This window comes from Diabrotica undecimpunctata, chromosome 2, assembly GCF_040954645.1.
Source record: "Diabrotica undecimpunctata isolate CICGRU chromosome 2, icDiaUnde3, whole genome shotgun sequence".
NCBI lineage: Eukaryota > Metazoa > Arthropoda > Insecta > Coleoptera > Chrysomelidae > Diabrotica > Diabrotica undecimpunctata.
In genome coordinates, this window is record NC_092804.1 from 122778772 (window position 1) to 122798709 (window position 19938).

At 34.4% G+C, this 19938-nt stretch overlaps 1 protein-coding gene across 1 annotated transcript; it reads left to right on the top strand.

The window, feature by feature from the left end:
• The first annotated feature begins 9407 nt into the window (after positions 1–9407).
• LOC140433891 (uncharacterized) lies at positions 9408–15068 on the top strand. Its single transcript, XM_072521864.1, has 2 exons — positions 9408–10354; positions 15002–15068. The coding sequence occupies exons 1-2, from the start codon at positions 9408–9410 to the stop codon at positions 15066–15068; spliced, it is 1014 nt and encodes a 337-aa protein (XP_072377965.1).
• Positions 15069–19938: the final 4870 nt, after the last annotated feature.

The window sequence follows — 19938 nt, forward strand, 5'->3', positions numbered from 1 at the left end:
ATCGTATTTTCATGATATTTTTTGTAGGCAAGCGGTTTAGTTTGTGTAATATAATATCCCCAATTCGTCTCATAATATTTAGTTTTCAAAACAGGTGTTACGCTAATTCGGTCACATTTTTTAAATAACTTTGCAGTACATTTGAAAATAAGTCGACAGTTTTGTTACTTGCTCTTACTTCTAAATTGACAGATCAGCTGTTTAACTGCCTGTACTGAACTTTCTTTCTTATTTTGCAAATATATATAAAAATTAATAAAACTCTGACATACCGTTGATTAAAATATTGGATACCCTATACTATTCAATCAACGGAAATACTAAGATCACACGGGGAGAATATTATGGGTTATTTCTGGTTTCGTCACAATTTACACTGAAATTACTAACAAGAGAGTGCTCTTACTTCCACGTTCAAATTGATATATAGAACCAACAGATGATAGTCATATACCATCAGTACTAATAAAATGGAAACTATCAAATTAATGTCAATTTCATTTAATCAAACGTACTAACCTTAAAAATGGTCATTTAAGGAAACCCGCCTCAAAAACATTGACAATAAATTAAAAATAGTTTAAGCGTTATAAAAGTAACAGAGCAGCAAAGCTCACAGCATGAGAATAGTGCCTTGTACTTTTACATAGCAATTTGTTCTCACAATTTTATAGTTTTTCGAAAAATGAACTCCGATTAAAAGATTAAAACGTCAAATAAAATGTAAAAACCTATTCATATTTTTAAATATAAAATCTTCAATTTAGAAATTGAACATTCTCAATAAATGTATAATCTAATATTTAAGCCTGTTTATGTTTTACAGACTTGGACAACACTGAACAGACAAATATTTATTCTTTTATATACTAGGTTCTAAAAAAAGTGTACTCAGAACGAATAAATATTATCTACCAAGTGTTTTATTCCAGTTTCATATGAAAGCACTAGATCTTAGATATTATAAATTTCGTCATAGGTGCTAATTTGAAATGAAAACCAAATGATAGAGCATATAGTGAAATATAAATATCTTAGCCCTCTATTGCCCGACTTTTTTTGTAAACTTAAGAGAAAATGTTTTAATTTGTATATGTGCTCAAATATCCATCCATTTACAACTAGTATTTTTTTTAGATTTTTTAAATTTTGTTTGGGGAGAGTTTTGGGAGTATTGCCTTCAGGCAACTGTGGGCAGCAAAAACTAACGAATTAAGTTATATACTTATTTATTATGCCAATCAAAAAAACAAATATTTGTAGTTGTAAAAGATAAAGCAACTTTACATTTATCGCACATTACTTTGGAAGTATTACAGCATCCTGGTTTTTTGCATCTTCCCTTTTCTTGAAAATACGGGCCAGTCGAAGGTTTGGTCAAGCCTAACTTCCTTCGGTGGTACAATAGCAGTAGGTCCTCTCTTCCGTTTTTTTACAATTTCGTTCTCAATTTCACTGAGCCTGGGACGTCCTTTGTTTTTGATCTGGTCAGTTCTTGCTAACAGTACGCTACATAAGTGGGACTTAAACTGTAACAAAGGCAACTGATTTTTCTTTCAAAGTAATCGCAACCACGACAATACAACAACCAGCTGTTAACAACAGCTAAATCCAGAAGGTGAAAAAATATTTTTAGATACCACTTTTTAGATTTTATGTCTGTTCGGTAAAGAGCAATTAGTGAATCCATAAGATCAACACCTCTCATAAATTTATTATAAAATTGCACTGAATTTGGACAGCATACAATAATTCTTGATTTTTGTTTCTTATCCCACCTCTTGACTAACGAAGTAGGCTCAGAACCAACAAATGTACTAAGCAAATGAACCGGTTTATTATCGTACCACTTTAATGCTGTTGTCTTATGCCATCTGCTGTAGCGTGCTTTTCTTCTACAGTACCTCTACCCTGTTTCTTCATATTCTTGTCATCAGAAAAATGGCAATTAGGCAGTCTGTTTGGACGAACATTTCCAAAACATTGCAGTCCACGTTTTTCCATTTCATTCTGCAACTGAATGCTATTAAACCAGTTGTCAAAATATACTTTATAGTATTTGTTTGGTTCGACTATCTCACACAATCTTATTACTACATTACCGCTGGTGTCTACATTAGTTAATGAAGAGAATGTTCAACAGTTCCTGTATATAATTCCCAGTTATAAACAATATCATTGCTATCACGCAAAACAAATGCCTTGTATCCCCATTTTTTGGGTTTATTCTTCATATATTGTTTTAAAGAATGTGCCCCTTTGAATGGTATCATTTGTTCATCAATACACAATTTTTCACTCCTAGGAATACTCTGAAAATTTTGAAATGGACCGTTGATGAATGGTCTAATTTTGTATAACTTATCATTATTGTTGAGCATATTTTCGTTATTATTGAAATGAATTTTAGTTTCTATTTCTTCCCAGCGATTCCTAGATATAGTGTCAACTATTTGAGCTGGTCTAAATTTGCTTCGTACAAATCATCTTCATTTTCCATTTTATTTGATCCTGGATCGATTGATATCTGAGTACCTATGGAAAATTCATTATCACTCTCTTATTATCACTGTCAAAGTCAGAGTCTTTGGATTCCTCGGATATTTACTGCTTTTCCCGTAGAACGTTTTTGTATCCATCCTAAAAAATAATTTAAAATAATATGGTCCAGTGTGGATTCAAAATAACATACCTGTTTTTTATCACAGTACTGAAACAACAAAATAAAATAAACAAATTTCAACGGTAATCAATATATAAATGCTAATATAATGCCTCGGTATATATTTTTATATAAATTGTACACAATTTATAACAATAAATCACTATCGAAAATACAAACTAATAAGGCAGCCATGTCCATTTGACATACTGTTAAACATTTCCATATAGGTTTCGTCATAGGTTCATAGAGTGTATTAAAATGTATAACCAAATGTTGCCTGAAATTAACAGAGGGCATCTTAGAGTCGGAAATTGTATTAAAAAAGTTTTCTGCATGAAAAACTCCTTTGTTGCCTTGAGTACACACGGGGCTATAGAGGGGCTATATAGCTATATCGCGCGAGGATAAGGTTATTGATGAGGAAAAAAAAGACCTATCACTGAGGAAGTGAGATAGTAATTGGCAAACGCAAAGAGCACTATAATTACATTAAATGAAATATGCATTACAATCTATCATGATACACATATCTTGATACACATGAAACAAGACAATTAATAAACACGTTAATAGAATCTTAAGAAATAATAACCAAAATTTAACTTTTAATACGCAGAAGAAATACTAATATACAGAAGATACACAAATTAAAAAACGTTATCCACTTATTGTACGCAAGAGAGATACCTCTAGGAAAAATCAAAACGATCGAGAATTTATACCAAAAAAACACAATCAAAGTAAAAGTAAAAGAAGAACTAACCGACCCTATTGAAGCTGACAATGGGTTGAGACAGGAATATTCCCTGAGTCCTCTATTATTTAACCTGATTATGGATGAAATAATAAAAAAGTAAGAACTAAAAAAGGATACCAAATGGAAGAAAAACAAATAATATATAATATAATATTAATCTGCTGTGCAGACGACGCAATACTACTCTTTCAAAGTGAAGATGATTTACAACGTACGCTGCTTCAATTTCATACAACCGCCAGAAAATTTAACATGTTAATTTCCCCAAAAGAGACAAAATGCATGGTTACTACCGCAAATTTACTAAGATGTTAATTGGAGCTAAAAGGTCAGATAATAGAACAAGGGTTGAAGCTTAAATATCTAGGCATCACATTATCTAGCTAGGGAAAGCTCGAAACTGAAGTGAAAGATCCAGTGAATAGAGCAAACAGAGCCACAGGCTGCCTAAATGAAACATGAAGAAATAAAAATATCGGAAAAGAAACGAAAGGCATAATTTACAAAACAGTCATCAGACCAATAATGACATACGCGGCAGAAACAAGACCTGATACAGAGAGGACAAAAACGATGTGAAACAGCAGAGATGAAAACACTTAGAAAAATTGATGGTAAGACACTATGAGACAGAGCTAGAAGTACAGATATACGACGTAGATGCAAGGTGAAGAACATCAAGAACTGGTTAAGAAATAGAAGAGTAGAACGGAACGATCATATAAGCCGAATGACAACAAATAAAACAATAAAGACGGCAAGAGACGGTTAACCCATAGGAAGACGATCAGTAGGAAGACCACGAAAACGATGGAAAGGCAACTTACTGGAAGCACAATGAAAAACAGACAGAGTTATGTCTATATAAAAAGAAAAAGAAGAAGAAGATACACAGGATAAACATTAAAATAGCTGCAAGAAAGATAAAATAAGTCAGCCATATTAATGTAGAACAGCAGAGGACAAAGTGTTTAGAGAAAATAATGAATGTCATATTAATGTAGAATAGCAGAGGACAGAGTACTTGTCATAGCTTTCGACAAGTGCCCAATTGAAAAAAGAACACAGGTCGTTCAAAAAAGACGGAACTCTAGAAAGAAAACAGAATAGATTTAAAAAAATAAAAGCATAAACATGTCTTTTCCTACTTTTTTAATATTGAAGATACGTAAATAGAACATTGAATTAAAATGTAAACTTTGACATCTGTGATAAACCCATCATCTGAACAGTGGCGCCAACAAACTTATTTATTTTCCACAAAGAGGCTCTTTAGAACCTAAAATTATTACTATACAAATCTGATTCGACATATCGTCAAAAAGTAATACACTAATAAGACCACCGCAATCGGTCATACCCCGGGTAATGATTAATTAATTAATTGTCAAATTGGTCCTTTTTAGGACCAACTATTCTAATAACATATGTCTATAACTGTTAAGGGTATATCTAAAAATCAATAAACTTTACTTTACTTAAATTTATCAGACATATGAGTTAACACGAATCTGACTAATTTCTAGTACAGGAAACACATATAGGGACTAACCTAGGGTATTTGGTATATAGCTGATCGCTGAAAACCACATTATAGATATAGACATACTATTTCTGTCGGAAAGTAAGAAAGGACAAAACCAGTCAGCTGAGAGAACCTTTTAATGATGTGGAGCTTGGATCCACCATCTACATATTTAATGAAAACTAACACAACTACCGACCTTGAGGATCTGAGCACAAAGCTTATTACGCAATCTGGACCAAAAACACTACAATGACTTATCCAGATGATGAACAACTGTATTCAAATTAGGAGATACCCAAAAAATAGAGACAAGCCAAAGTTGTTACCTTACTTAAGCCTGGCAAACACTCCAACGACCACAAAAACTATCGGCTAATATCTTTATTTTGTCAGCTATTCAAAATACTTTTGCACAATATCGTTAATATGATATCACCGATATTAGAAGAAAAACTTAAATTAAAAGACAAAAGTGGCTGTAGACAGGGAAGATCACGTACATCACAAATACTAAATCAAAGACGGGTACGAAAAATATCGGGTATCAGGGGTGGTATTTTTCAATCTAAATGCCGCTTACGACACCTTAAATTACAGAATATTTCTCCAAAAACTATATGATATCCCCTTAGATAACAAACTCACTTATATTGTCTGCGTATGCCTCTACAATAGAATATTTTTTGTATCACTCAATGATAAGAATAGCAGATGAAGAACGGTCTCGCTTGGGGTAGCATAAAGGCCCCTACACTGTATAACATTTACACAAACGAACGATCCATACCGGTAGATACTAGAACTTCTATTATATAGACGATACACCTATTATTACACAATAAAAATAAACAATGAATCAATTTTCAGCCAAAATCCCTGAACAACTCATGTGTGCTCCATTAATCTCCCTAACATAGACGCTTTCACAAAACTGAACATCCAATAATGTCATGAAATTGTTGAACGTAGACTTCATATAAATTCCTTGAAAATAATTTGTATCGCACGGGGTCAGTCACAGATCATTGTTTAAAACAAAAAGGTAAATTGAGGACCAGAAATAATATTTTTCGCATGCTTGTCAGCTAAAAATGAGGTGCGCGTCGTTCCGCCCTTAAAACATAGACGCTTGCACTATATGCATCTGCTGCCGAATATACCTTGTTAGACAAATTCTTTCTTTTTGTGCAGTTTTGTGTAGTACTACCCATTTTAACACAAAAATATCTATTGTAGCTCTTAACCATATTTATTTTGAGATAACCTTTTATCGAGATATCATATATAGTACACAAATAAGACCAGAACTAAAATAATAAAAAAGCTTTATACAAGATATCGCAGAAGATTGGATGAAATAAAAGTAGTTTTTATTAATCGGATGCTTACATAAAACGTACAAAGACATACTCACGTAAACAAAATATATTACGAAATTTCTGTAATTAAAAAAAAACATTGAGTTCGGCATTTAACTAATAAAATTATATTAAATAAAAAAACAACATTTTTAAAAATGCAGAAAAAATAAAATTTCCTATGCAAGCGAACATTCCATTAAATAATAAGCCCAAATCCTTTTGTATCTATATACCTGTTTTTAAAGAACCAGTTACCTCTTAGTACGTAGTTATACCATGTAATAAGATATCCTTTGTTACTCAGTGTAATGCGTATGACATTACACTGTCTACGAACAGTAGATAAAAATAAGGAGCCCATATAAACCGCTCGGGATATATGTTGAAAATATAAGGTATAATCGCACAGTTGCCAAACTCTCAGAGCTTACTTAAACCGATAAACCTATGGTTCAATTATACATTGAAGAAGATCTCAACGACCCCTATAATATATACACGTGAACTAACCGATATACATTTATGATACAGGGGTATTTACGGGCTCCAAAAATTTTTTATAAATTATTAAACTCTACATGTTGATGAATCGACAGAACCAATATTATGGAATGGTCAAGTGAGCTCCGTATATCGGTACCCACTTGACCACGGAGCTCGATTGAACCTGAATTTTAACATGGGCGGAGTCCACTTTATGCCGTAGATATATATATATATATATATATATATATATACATATATATATATATATATATATATATATATATATATATATATATATATATCTCACATAAAAAGTATTTTCAATTTACCAAATATTCTTATTCTAGTTCAATCTTTTGTAACAATATAATTGTGGTTAACTGATATTAATAGGTAAATAGATTCGTATCATATCTTTCTGAAGATCTCCTGACATCCTACATTTATAATCTGTACCCACAAATATCGACTACTTTCTCCATCACCTGAAAATAGATACAAAAGAACATTATACCACTTACAATCACTAGTTATAGATTCTCAGATGTATAAATAATTAAAATAGGAGAATGTCCCATTATGAAAGTAATGTTAGCTGGAAATCTCTCTGATTTACAAACGGACAGACGACTTCTGTTTTATTTAATATATTATCGGATTAGGTATCGTCATTATGCACAGATATATTTTATTACTAGAAATTATCATCATTATTATTTCTGTTTTCAATCAATAGCTAAACACAGGCAGTTTGTCAATTTTTTTCTATTTCGAAATATTTCAATATATTGATACTTAGTTTACAAAATTGATATCTCTATTTAGATAATAAAAAAAAAGTACCAATATTAAAGGTGTAATAAATTATTAATTTTAAAATTTCACCCTGTATTATTTATAACAGATCCTACATAATATACTTTATTAGGGGCCGGGGATGCGCTCTTCTTCTAATCGGCGTAAAGCTGAGCGGGAAAAGAACAAATCTCAGGGTACAAGACTTACAGCACGGAGAGTCTTAGGACTTTGCACCTCCTTAAACTATCCCAAGACCGCTGGGTACCTCCAACAATGATTGAGGGTGTGTAATCAGTTTTTGATTGCACCCTTCACGTGGTGGCCCTGTTGAAACTAAACTCAGCGGATCTAGACTAGATAGTCGATAAACAATCCCCACGATAAGCAGTAAGACACCGTGGTGAAGGCTGTAAGGCACTGGGGTGACAGTGTCGCAAACGGTTCCTTTGGGGCAACAGGTCACACTTCTTAGTATTTAGACCTTACCCTAGCGAGCGGGGTTCTGCGAGGGGTTGACTGTCTTTCCCTAGCTACTCATGGGATCAATATGGAATCTCAAAAAAAAACAAAAACAATTACAGAAAAAACTCAGGGCCAAACGGTTCCCGATGCCGAAGGGCCAGGGAACTCCAGAGCCAAAATCACCGTTTCTAAAGCCGAAGGGCAGGGAGCTTCTGGAGACAATCCGAACGCCGAAAGGCCCGGAATTTCTAAAGAAATTTCCCAAGCTAATAGGCAAGGAAACAAAAAGGCTGTCAGAGTAACAGCGTTGGAAGACGTTGATCTTATGACAGACGAAGAAATTAGGGCTGCAAAGCTATCTGGCGTCTCTAAAGCCAAAATCAGTAGGCTGGTGAAACAAGGCCAAGATTACGTTCAAGCCAAAAGGGTTGTAATCAATGCCAATTTCATCAAGAAAGGGCAAAAGAGATGCTGTCAAAGCTAATAAAGGCCATGATAAAAGTAATACAAACCCAGAAGATCGATTGCCCAAAAATGCTAAGGTCAGACGGAAGCACAACACCCGAAAGCCAACGCAAAGGAAAAAGGCCAAGAACCAAAGGTGTGACTTTCAGCGAAGCTGCCGCTTCTGTTAAGGTTGCAGCGGTACTAACAGGATTCCCGAAAGCCAAGATGGATATAGACAAGCTTAACGCAGTCGAAATAGCCATCTTGGGTGCGTATGACAAAAATTCCGAAAGCAGGACCGACCATAGGTTCGCTTACTGAAGAGTACATACAGGTCGGGTTTCCTGGAACTTAACTGTGCGGACGACATAAGTGCGCGGTGGCTAAAGGAGGTGATTCCAGCCCTGAGGCCTTGGGAGAGTGCATCTCTCAGGGCTGTGGAGGGGGAAGACATACCCAAGCCTCACTCATGTACTGTCTTCGTACAGGACGAGCATAAGGGACGTCTTAAGTTCAAAAGGATCCTTAACAGATTAAGGATAAATAACCATGGGCTAAGGACACATCTATGGACAGTCTGGGATAGTAAACCTTCAGACAAAGGGGTGTTATGGACCTTCTCGATGGATTCTGAATCTCGAGAAGAACTCCAGAAACTAAAAATGTCACCCTTTTTTGGAGTAGGACGGTTAACTTTCCGACCCAAAGAGGCGAAAACAAAAACACGGAATGAAAAGCCACTAGCAACTCGTTCCAGTGAAACAGGGGAAACTTACCTACATATGGAGGTTCAGAAAGACGAACAACCTTTTTCGGGTTGAGCTGACACACTCATAAGGACTAATGTCCAAGAGTGTGTCGAACCCACGGAAGAAGAAATCCAGAACCGGCCATCTCTTCGCAATGAAGAGAGAAATAAGGCTCCTGCAGGCCAATCTTCAACATGCAAAAGCCGCATCAGCAACGCTAGTTAGAGGATTGGAACAAGAAGGCATTGATGTGGCCCTCCTGCAGGAGCCTTGGAGGATAGGTGAGAAGATTGCTGGCCTATCAACCAAACAAGGTAAGGTCGTGTCATACACACCCAAAGCTATAAGGTCAAGGTCGTGTATAATTCACAGTAATAGAGTAGATTGTACATTAATCCCGGTGCTCTGCACCGATGATATTGTTATAGCTGTTCTAACTATAACCACGGGAGTGGGAGAGAGGAAACTGGTGGTGTGTTCAGTCTACTTTCCAGGTGATGAGGCTCTGTGTCCACCAAGCATTATAAGCGACTTTGATATTTTTCCATCAGAAATTAAATACAGAAATCCTAGAGATACAAACTGGGTAGGATATTATAGGGAGTCCCTGAGTAAAAATCTCGAGGAAATTACGATCTTGTTTAAAGGCCCAGAGGTTATAGATTCGGCGGTAGAAACGATAAACGAAGCTATTATGGTGGCTTACCAGGAAAACTGTCCAGAAAAAATAAGGAAAAGTACGGGCAGTAATACAGTCTGGTGGAACAACGTCTTAAAGAGGATGAGGTCGGAAGTCCGAAGCCTATTTAATAAAGCCAAAAGTAACCAAGACTGGGATGCCTACAGGTATAAGCTAACGCTATACAATAAAGAAATTCGGAAAGTCATAAGGAATTCATGGAGAGAGTTTTGTGGGGAGATTACAGATATCCCGGCATGTTCTCGAATCCATAAAGTCCTGGCAAAGGATGGTGCTACAACCAAAGAAGTAGGTTTCCTAAAGAAAGCTAATGGAAAATTTACGGACAACAAAGAGGAAAGTCTTAGAGAACTGATAAATACGCACTTTCCATGCTCAACAACTCTGGATGATGCAGATAGGCAAACCAACATAGACCAAAGGCTCACTAGGCCAAGGTCTACAGATTGGGAAATAGCCACAGCAATCACAAGACCAAACAGAATTAGATGGGCTATAAATAAGTTTCGGCCATATAAGTCTCCAGGGACAGATGGCATATATCCAATACTGTTGCATATGGGATTAGAGGTATTGATACCACACCTATGCAAGCTCCTCAAAGCCAATTTAACATGGGAATCGTACCGGAAATACGGCAAAAGTTCAAAGTCATATACTTGCCTAAGGTAGGTAAAGTATCAGACCTAACACCAAAGTCATGTAGACCGATAAGCCTATCTTCTTTTCTATTAAAAAGGCTGGGAAGGCTTCTTGATAGGTACATCAGAGACAAAGTACTAAAAGATAATGACTCTGCGTTGGATGATCTAAAGAGGCTAATCTCAAAGTCAATGGAAGACAAAGAGATAGCAATGGCCACTTTGAGAGAATGCAAGCAGCCCTAAATATAGTTGACGACTGGTGTAAACAAAAGAGGCTGATAGTCAATGCTCAGAAAACACAAATCGTCAACTTCACCAAAAAAACAGCACTACAAGGCCTAAAACCATCGGTGCTGGGAAGAACAGAGATTTCATTTGCCAAAAAAACAAAATACCTTGGGGTATATTTTGATCATAGGCTTACATGGAATATTCACATTCTGAAAACCACACAGAAAGCTACTATGTCCCTGGGTAGATGTAGAAGAATATGCGGTAAGAATTGGGGACTTAACCCCAAAATGACTCTATGGTTATACCTAAGGGTTATTAGACCCATGATAACCTATGGCTCGGTGACGTGGTGGACAAAGACGCAGCAAGTGGGAGCAATAAGGCTGCTAGGTAATATACAAAGGCTAGCATGCTTATGTATTATGGGGGTCATAAAAACAACTCCTACTGCATCGTTGGAAGTCCTATTGAATCTACCACCACTTTATATCTTTATACAGGACGAAACCAGATCATTGATGCACAGATTAATCCATAGTCAACGACATATAAGCCAGATGCATGATACTGACAACAGAAAGCTAATCGAGGATCTAAAAGCCGATATTGTGATGGGGAAACCTATCGATGCAACAGCTACGAGATATAGCTTTAACAATAAGTTCACAGTTAAGATACCAGGCAGGGAAGACTGGAATAAAGGTGTACCCATACAAGCTGCTGCTACCTGGTACAGGGATGGCTCAAAAACATCGGAGGGTGTGGGAGCCGGCATAGTAGAGACAAATCAAGGGATACATTTCCCGGTAAGTCTATCTAAGGATGTGACAGTTTTTCAGGCGGAAATAATTTCAATCCATCACTGCGTGGAAGAAATAGAAAGGCAGGAAAGAACGTTCTGTTCAGTTGCCATCTTCACAGATAGTCAGGCAGCGTTTAAGGCACTCAATTCTGTAGAGGTCAATTCTAAGCTAGTATGGGATTGCGTGTGTACCCTAAATAAACTAGGAGACCGTAGCAAGGTTACGGTAGCCTGGGTACCGAGGCACGAAGGTCATAAAGGCAATGAAAAAGTAGATGAAATGGCCAAACAAGGCTCATCAATGCCATTCATTGGACCGGAACCCTTCTGCCGCGTTGCAAAATCAGTAACAAGAACGGCTACAAGGAAGTGGGTAGCTCACAAATCTCTGAAATAGTGGAGGAATTCATCAAGTCAAAGACAGGCGAAACAGTTCATTACAGAACATTTGCCAAAATTTACGGCAGACCTAATAAGCAAAGACAGGAAAACAGACAAAGCCATAGTAAGTCTTCTAACTAACAGGGCACTGTAAGCTGAATAGGCCCTTGAAGCTGATGGGATTATCAGATGATGACGTGTGCAGATTCTCTCACCTCGAAGAAGAAACAGCAGAGCACATTTTATGTTAGTGTGACAGTCTGGCAAATGTGCGGTTCTTTGCATTAGGAGAAGAAAATCCACCGGCAAATAGCAACATGGAAGGTACAATCTCGAAGCTACTAGACTTTATAAAAGAGTCAGACTAGAGAATGTTATCTAGGACTAGAGGACCACAATAGATCTGAAAAGGTCGCAGTGGAATAGGCCGAAAGGCCACCTCTTTTAATCTAATCTAATCTAATCTAATCTAATCTAATACTTTATTAAGATCAGGTTGTGAAGGAGCTTTTAAAAATATAAAAATATGCAGGGCAAAAATATTCCATTAAGAATAAAGATGATGGACTATGCTAGACTTGGTGAATCACCCTGTAAATTCAAATTTATGTTTAGGAACGGGCATATACTAGTTCGCTCCGGCGGTCAGATTTTAATACCCTACAGAAAAGTATCACAGATAAATTGCTCCAGCCATATATTTAAAATTTTTGAATCTAATTATAAATTGTGTAAGGTTTTGTGGAGCTTTTGAGTTAACTTTCAGAGGTCACGACGAAAAGTAAAATTCAGAAAATAGGGAGCTGGTCAATTTTTGCGCCGAGTTAGACAACTACTTGACAAAACAACCCAAAATAAACTCTTCAGTGCATGTTAGATGTTTATCACAAGCAAATTAGGAAAGAAATTAAAAACTCTCTTTGTGTTGCAGTGATTGCCGGTGAAACGACAGACGTTGCTGGTGAATTTCATTTAGTGATAGTTTTCCGATATTTGTTTCAAGGACGACCAGATTTTGTAGATTTTACGTGCTGGACGGACATGATGCGAAATGAATCACTGAATGCATTTTAAATGTTTTAAATCAAATAGGTAAAAGAAAAAAATTAGAATTACTCACAATCAATTTAATTTTACTACCAAACGACCGATTTCGCTTTCTACACTTTGCAAAGCATCTTCAGGTCTAACGGTACAAAGTAAATTAAATGCTGAAATTATAAAAAGCCCATATTAGGGTGCTGTCTTATAAGGATACAGATCAAAAAAGGTTATAGTAATTATGCCAATATTACCTGTCTGTGTTTATTAATATGCATAAAATTGATTTAGCAGACAAAGTGAAAACCCACAAATTGGTAAGAGATAATCTATTGAATTGTAATAAATTAGAAACAAAAAAAGTACTACTTAAGGAAACTTACCCTCTCCCAAATTACGTTCATTACTAAGTAAACCAAATGAATTTAATTATGACAAATGCATGTTCTATCAATAAGCAGGCTTGGATATTTTTTTTCTAATTTATCTGGTTTGTGCTTACTCTTTTATATGCAGTCTTTTCAAAAATGCCAAAGAACATAAAAATAATTCAAGACAAAAACAACATTCAATAATTTTAACTGAAACCCCTGTTGAAATATTTTTTGAAGAAAAGCAACAGAAAAGACAAGAACGAGAAGAAAAGGAAAATAATAAACAATTAGTAAAAAGTGCAAACAAAAAAAACCCTAAAGAAAAATCAAAACGGTAGATTTTTGCTTCATCACCAGAAAATGACATATTCAAACCCCAAGTAAAAAATCAGGAATAAATTAAACCCCCAACAAAAGAGTTAAAAATAGCCCAAACGCCAAGTTAAAAAGGCTTTTTCCAACGGATCATCAAATGCGGAAAGTGAAACACGATTGTGTGATGACGATGAATGTGACGATCTTAATAATGACGGAATTCCTAGCATTATTTGTGACGATATTGTAAAACTTGAATTGTGGTCTCGGTGCACAAGTTGCGGAATTTTAATACATTCTGAATGTTCGGGTGCAGAGAGCCTTAAAGGATATGTGATTTTTGTTTGGACAAGCAGAATTAAAGTTTTTCACCATTTTTGTCCTTGTTTTTGTTTTTATCATTTTCCTTATGGCAATGGGGCCAAATCCTTTTTTAATTTGTTTTAATGAATTCAATTATAATTAGTTGTATTTAAAAAATGTCACATATAACAAAAATATGCATGTAAACCTTTCTATGCCAATATTTAAATTTGTTTAAAGGCTAATAAAATATTTCCTTATGTGGTTCCCATTCTCCCGATCTACCCTGTAAGGGAGCAAATGGACGTCACTATTGACATTATTCAAGAAATAAACACGTCGTAAAGAGAAACGGATGATGATGAACGAATGAAAAAAGGCGCGAATTGAAGAGGACATGCCCAGCATAAAACGGGAAGACTTAAAGATATGTGATGCAGTTTTGTTACAAATAAAAACAAGGTTTATCTTCTCCGGTCATTTAGTTGCTTCTAATTTACTTATGTCGGGGAAGTTTTCCCCCAAATCATTTCTTAATGAAACGTGCAGACAATTTTTATTTTTAAACAAAACTCGGCTTAAATCTGAATTACAGTTACTGTATCAAAGAGATGAATTAAGTACTACCTCTGGGGCTGTTCCGCTATCAGTTTTATTAAATGAGGAAGGTTTAAAATGTATATTTGAAGAAACCATTAAACTTTTAATATTTTAATTACCATTTTTATGTCAACATCTGAAGCAGAACTCTGTGGTGACTTTAGGTGCTTTAGGTATGCTATATGCAGAAAAACATTTTGTAAATGGCATTGATAATTTTAATAATAATGACATTAAAAACTTTGCAACCAAAAAAGACAGAAGGGAGAACTTCGTATATGGCAAACTTTAAAAGTGATATTAAATGTGCGTGTGTGTAAATATTGAAATAGTGTTATTTTTATAATTTTGTAGACTATGGAGACTTAATCGTAATAACAAACTTCAAGTACTATCAGCAGTAAAAACTGGTGGTAAGTAGAGTTTTTTTATTGTTAATTAATTTAAGGAACTGTTTTGATAAATTTTTGACAATTTCTTGGTCCAGAAATAGTAAATACCTACATAATATAACAGCATCCGCCACTATTTTTTTAAATTTCTATTTGATACCTTTTTTGACAATATCGTGAACCAGTTACCAAAAATATAGGCAGCTGCCCGAATTCTGGCCTTACCTTCTTAGAGTGATATGAGCTGCCATTGGTCTATCAGAAGCTTTCTCAAGATGAATAAATACCACATGAGCGTTTATTTCTTTATTTTATATCAAGAACTATATTCCCAATAAAGATCTCAAATTATATTATGAAGATATATCGTATTACAAGAAGAATGAATAGATTGTAGGTCAAATATTAACAAGAAAATACGAAGTTCATATCATATTTCATTGCTGCTTCTTACACTGATTACTTACCTTTATTTTTATACTACTTGGTGAATTTTCCATCCTTGGTATTTAAGAGGACTTAAGAATAGAATAAATCAAAGAATAAAAATGTTGATGGAAAAATAAGAAAACTGTTAGATACAACCACACAAAAATACAGATCAATAAATAGAGAGATAACAAGGAGATGAGAAAACACAAAATAAACAACAGAAAACGATTGAGATTAAAAATTCAATAGAATAAAATAAAAATCTGAATGTTCTAAGCAGAAAAACGTAAATAGGAAGGAAAACATATCATAAATGGTTATCGGTTAACTGGGATGTGTCAACATTCATTCAGCGCACGAAGTATTTTAAAAGGTTTTGACTGGCAAAAACACTGTTCTAAAAAAAGAAGAGAGCGAGAGGTCTATTATAGTGTGGCAAGAGGAATGAAACTTCCTGACGCAGATGCTCACAGTACATGGTTGTCTCAGCTCATACCTTTACAGATTATTAAAGAAAGTGACAAATACTTGTACTACGAAATATCGGACACTGCCTCACACAGTCTGTTGATGTATGATAGATGGATAGCCAAGAGAAGCCTGGCTCACTAATGTCATTCATTGGAGCGGCACCCTTCTGCGGCAAAGCAAAGACAGTAATAAGAAAGTGGGTGGCTCACAATTCTCTGGAATAATAGAAGAATTCACCAGGACAAAGACAGGCGAAATAGTTCATTATAGAACATTCGCCAAAAATTACTGCAGACCTAATAAGCAAAGACAGGAAAACAGTCAAAGCCATAGTAGGTCTACTAACAGGGTAGTTAAAGCTAATGGGTGGCAGATTTATTTATTTATTTATTTATTAACGGGATACCACCCAATTTAATATATACACAAAGTATTACAAGTATTATCTAGTGATACAATAATTATAAAGATATAGTAAATATGTATGAAAAGAATTGGCGATGCAGCTATATAGAAAAAAAATCAAATATTAAAATTATATAAAGCACATAGCAAATATAAATCACATAAAATTACAAAATTTTTTTTAAACACATTCTACAGACATTTTCCGAAGCGCACAGCAACAAATCAAAGTCATTTAGAATGATTCTACTCAGTGGAGAATGCCTACCAAAGTTAGAGCGATGAAATTTAATTGCAAAATTATGAGATGTTCTAATAACTCTAGAGGGAACATTAAAGTCAATTAGAGACACTAGATCATTGCAATTAATTTTTGCATTCAGTAGTTTATGAAGAAACAAAACATCAGCATACATCCGTCTGGAAGATAGCCTAGGAAGGTTTAATGTATTTCTAATTTCTGAGTAGGAATGGTCGCTTAAAGGTTTGTGTAATTTAAAACTTAAGTACCTAATGAATTTATTTTGGACTTTTTCAAGCTTGGCTATATGGACTTCATAAGTGGGTGACCAAACGACTGAGCAATACTCAAGAACAGATCTAACTAGGGAAATGTAAATCAGTCTGATGGAATTAATGTTATGCAAACATCTAGAGGTTCTAATAATGAAGACTAACATTTTAAATGCCTGGTTATTCACATAATCAAAATGAGCGCAAAAATTTAGTTTGGAATCTAATTGAACACCTAGATCTCTTACAGTTGAGACAGCCTTCAGTGGTTCTTCAGCTAATTTGTAATTATAAGAGAGGTTGTTAATTCTTCTACAGAAACTAATAAAGTGACATTTTCCAACATTAATGCTCATTTGGTTCCAATTGCACCATGCCATAATTTTGTTAATATCAATTTGGAGTTTTTCACAATCTGAGACGTCTTCGATAATTATATAGATTTTTAAATCATCAGCAAATAGCAAAAATTTAGAGTTAATTTGAGATTTAATGTCATTAACAAATATATTAAAAAGGAAAGGCCCTAAGTGGCTTCCTTGTGGAACACCAGATGTTACGGAGATCTCACTAGATTGAAAGTGTTTAATTTTCATGCCCAGATGACCTAGGCAAATTATGTCACCTAGAGGAAGAAACAGCCGAGCACATTTTGTGTCAAAGAAACAGCAGAGTTTGTACAAAATAAAATTAAAATGTAACAATAAAACACTGAAAACTTGTTTTCAAAACTTCCACAAAATTTATTTTAAATTCTTATCACTACAGCTGTTTCGGCTGATTGCCTTTCTCAAGTGATCTGTTTTTGGCATGGGTTTACACTTTATAGTCTCTAATGGAATAGGTTGAGGAGGGGAGAAGTGTTTGTCTCAAGCTGGTCATTCAGAATTATATCTGTGTTTTTTAATTTGTTGATTTCCATAGATTCTGACAAAGATAGCTTAAGGCCTTTATTTTGAATGTGGAGAATTTTAAATTCGTCATTAAAAGAATGATTATGATCTAGAAGGTGAAGTGCGTATGTAGAATCTGTTTTTCTATTATTGAAAGCCCTTTTATGTTCTGCTATTCGTTTATTAAAATTTCTACCTGTTTGAAAAATGTAAGTTTTTGGGCAGTCGCCACATTTAAGTTTGTACACACCACTGTGTAAGTGTTTTTTATGTTGGCTCTTGTTGTTTTTAATATATTTGCCTAGGTTGTTATTTGTTCTGAAAGCTGGTGTTATTCCTTTCTTTTTTATGTGGCTATTTTTGTTGATATTTTGCCTGTATATGTAATCGAGCAGAAGGTACTGGGTTTTTTCTCTGGTGGTGGAAATACTAAGTTCAGGGCTTTCTTGTGTAGTTTTCGATTTAACATTTTATTAATTGTTTGTTCGTTGTATCCATTGTTTACTGCTATTTGCTTAATGATATTTAATTCTGTCTCAAAATTGTATTTTGACATAGGAATTGCTGTTAATCTATGTAACATACTATGATAGGCTGCCAGTTTATGTTGTGTGGGATGGGATGATGAATTGTGAATAGTCGTGTCAGTATGGGTAGGTTTATGAAATATGGAGAAGTCATGTTTGTTTTTAAGTCTGGTCATTTTTAAATCTAAAAAATTTATGGATTGATTTTGTTCTGTTTCTATTGTAAATTCAATATGACTATGAAGAGAATTAATATACGATAAAAATTGGTCGAGTTGCCTGTTAGTTCCTGTGAAACATACCAGTACGTCGTCTACGTATCTCCACCAATATAAAAACTGTTTGAATATGGGATGTTTTGAAATCTTTGTCTCTAGATGATCCATAAAAATATCTCATAGCAATGGGCTTAGAGGATTGCCCATTATAAGTCCTGCACTGTTATTTGTATATAATTCATTATTAAATTCAAAGTAGTCCTGGTTTATGCAAACTTCAAGAAGATGTAAAATTTCAGATGTAATGATTGGATTTGTACTATTTTGGTCTAAAAGGTTTTTTACTAGAATAAAAGTTTCTGTAGGAGGGATACTGGGAAAAAGATTTTTTACGTCAAATGAAATTAATCTGGAGTTGTTAGGTAACTGAAAATGTTGTATTTTATTAACTAGTTCTATTGTATTTTTATGGTAAATTTAGGTGAAAATTTAGTGTGTTCTAAAATAATCTCTAACAGTTTTTTTGAACACACTAAATTTTCACCTAAATTTACCATAAAAAATACAATAGAACTAGTTAATAAAATACAACATTTTCAGTTACCTAACAACTCCAGATTAATTTCATTTGACGTTAAAAATCTTTTTCCTAGTATCCCTTCTACAGAAACTTTTATTCTAGTAAAAAACCTTTTAGACCAAAATAGTACAAATCCAATCATTACATCTGAAATTTTACATCTTCTTGAAGTTTGCATAAACCAGGACTACTTTGAATTTAATAATGAATTATATAAAAATAACAGTGCAAGGCTATCAGATATTTTTATGGATCATCTAGAGACAAAGATTTCAAAACATCCCATATTCAAACAGTTTTTATATTGGTGGAGATACGTAGACGACGTACTGGTATGTTTCACAGCAACTAACAGGCAACTCGACCAATTTTTATCGTATATTAATTCTCTTCATAGTCATATTGAATTTACAATAGAAACAGAACAAAATCAATCCATAAATTTTTTAGATTTAAAAATGACCAGACTTAAAAACAAACATGACTTCTCCATATTTCATAAACCTACCCATACTGACACGACTATTCACAATTCATCATCCCATCCCACACAACATAAACTGGCAGCCTATCATAGTATGTTACATAGATTAACAGCAATTCCTATGTCAAAATACAATTTTGAGACAGAATTAAATATCATTAAGCAAATAGCAGTAAACAATGGATACAACGAACAAACAATTAATAAAATGTTAAATCGAAAACTACACAAGAAAGCCCTGAACTTAGTATTTCCACCACCAGAGAAAAAACCCAGTACCTTCTGCTCGATTACATATACAGGCAAAATATCAACAAAAATAGCCAAACACATAAAAAAGAAAGGAATAACACCAGCTTTCAGAACAAATAACAAC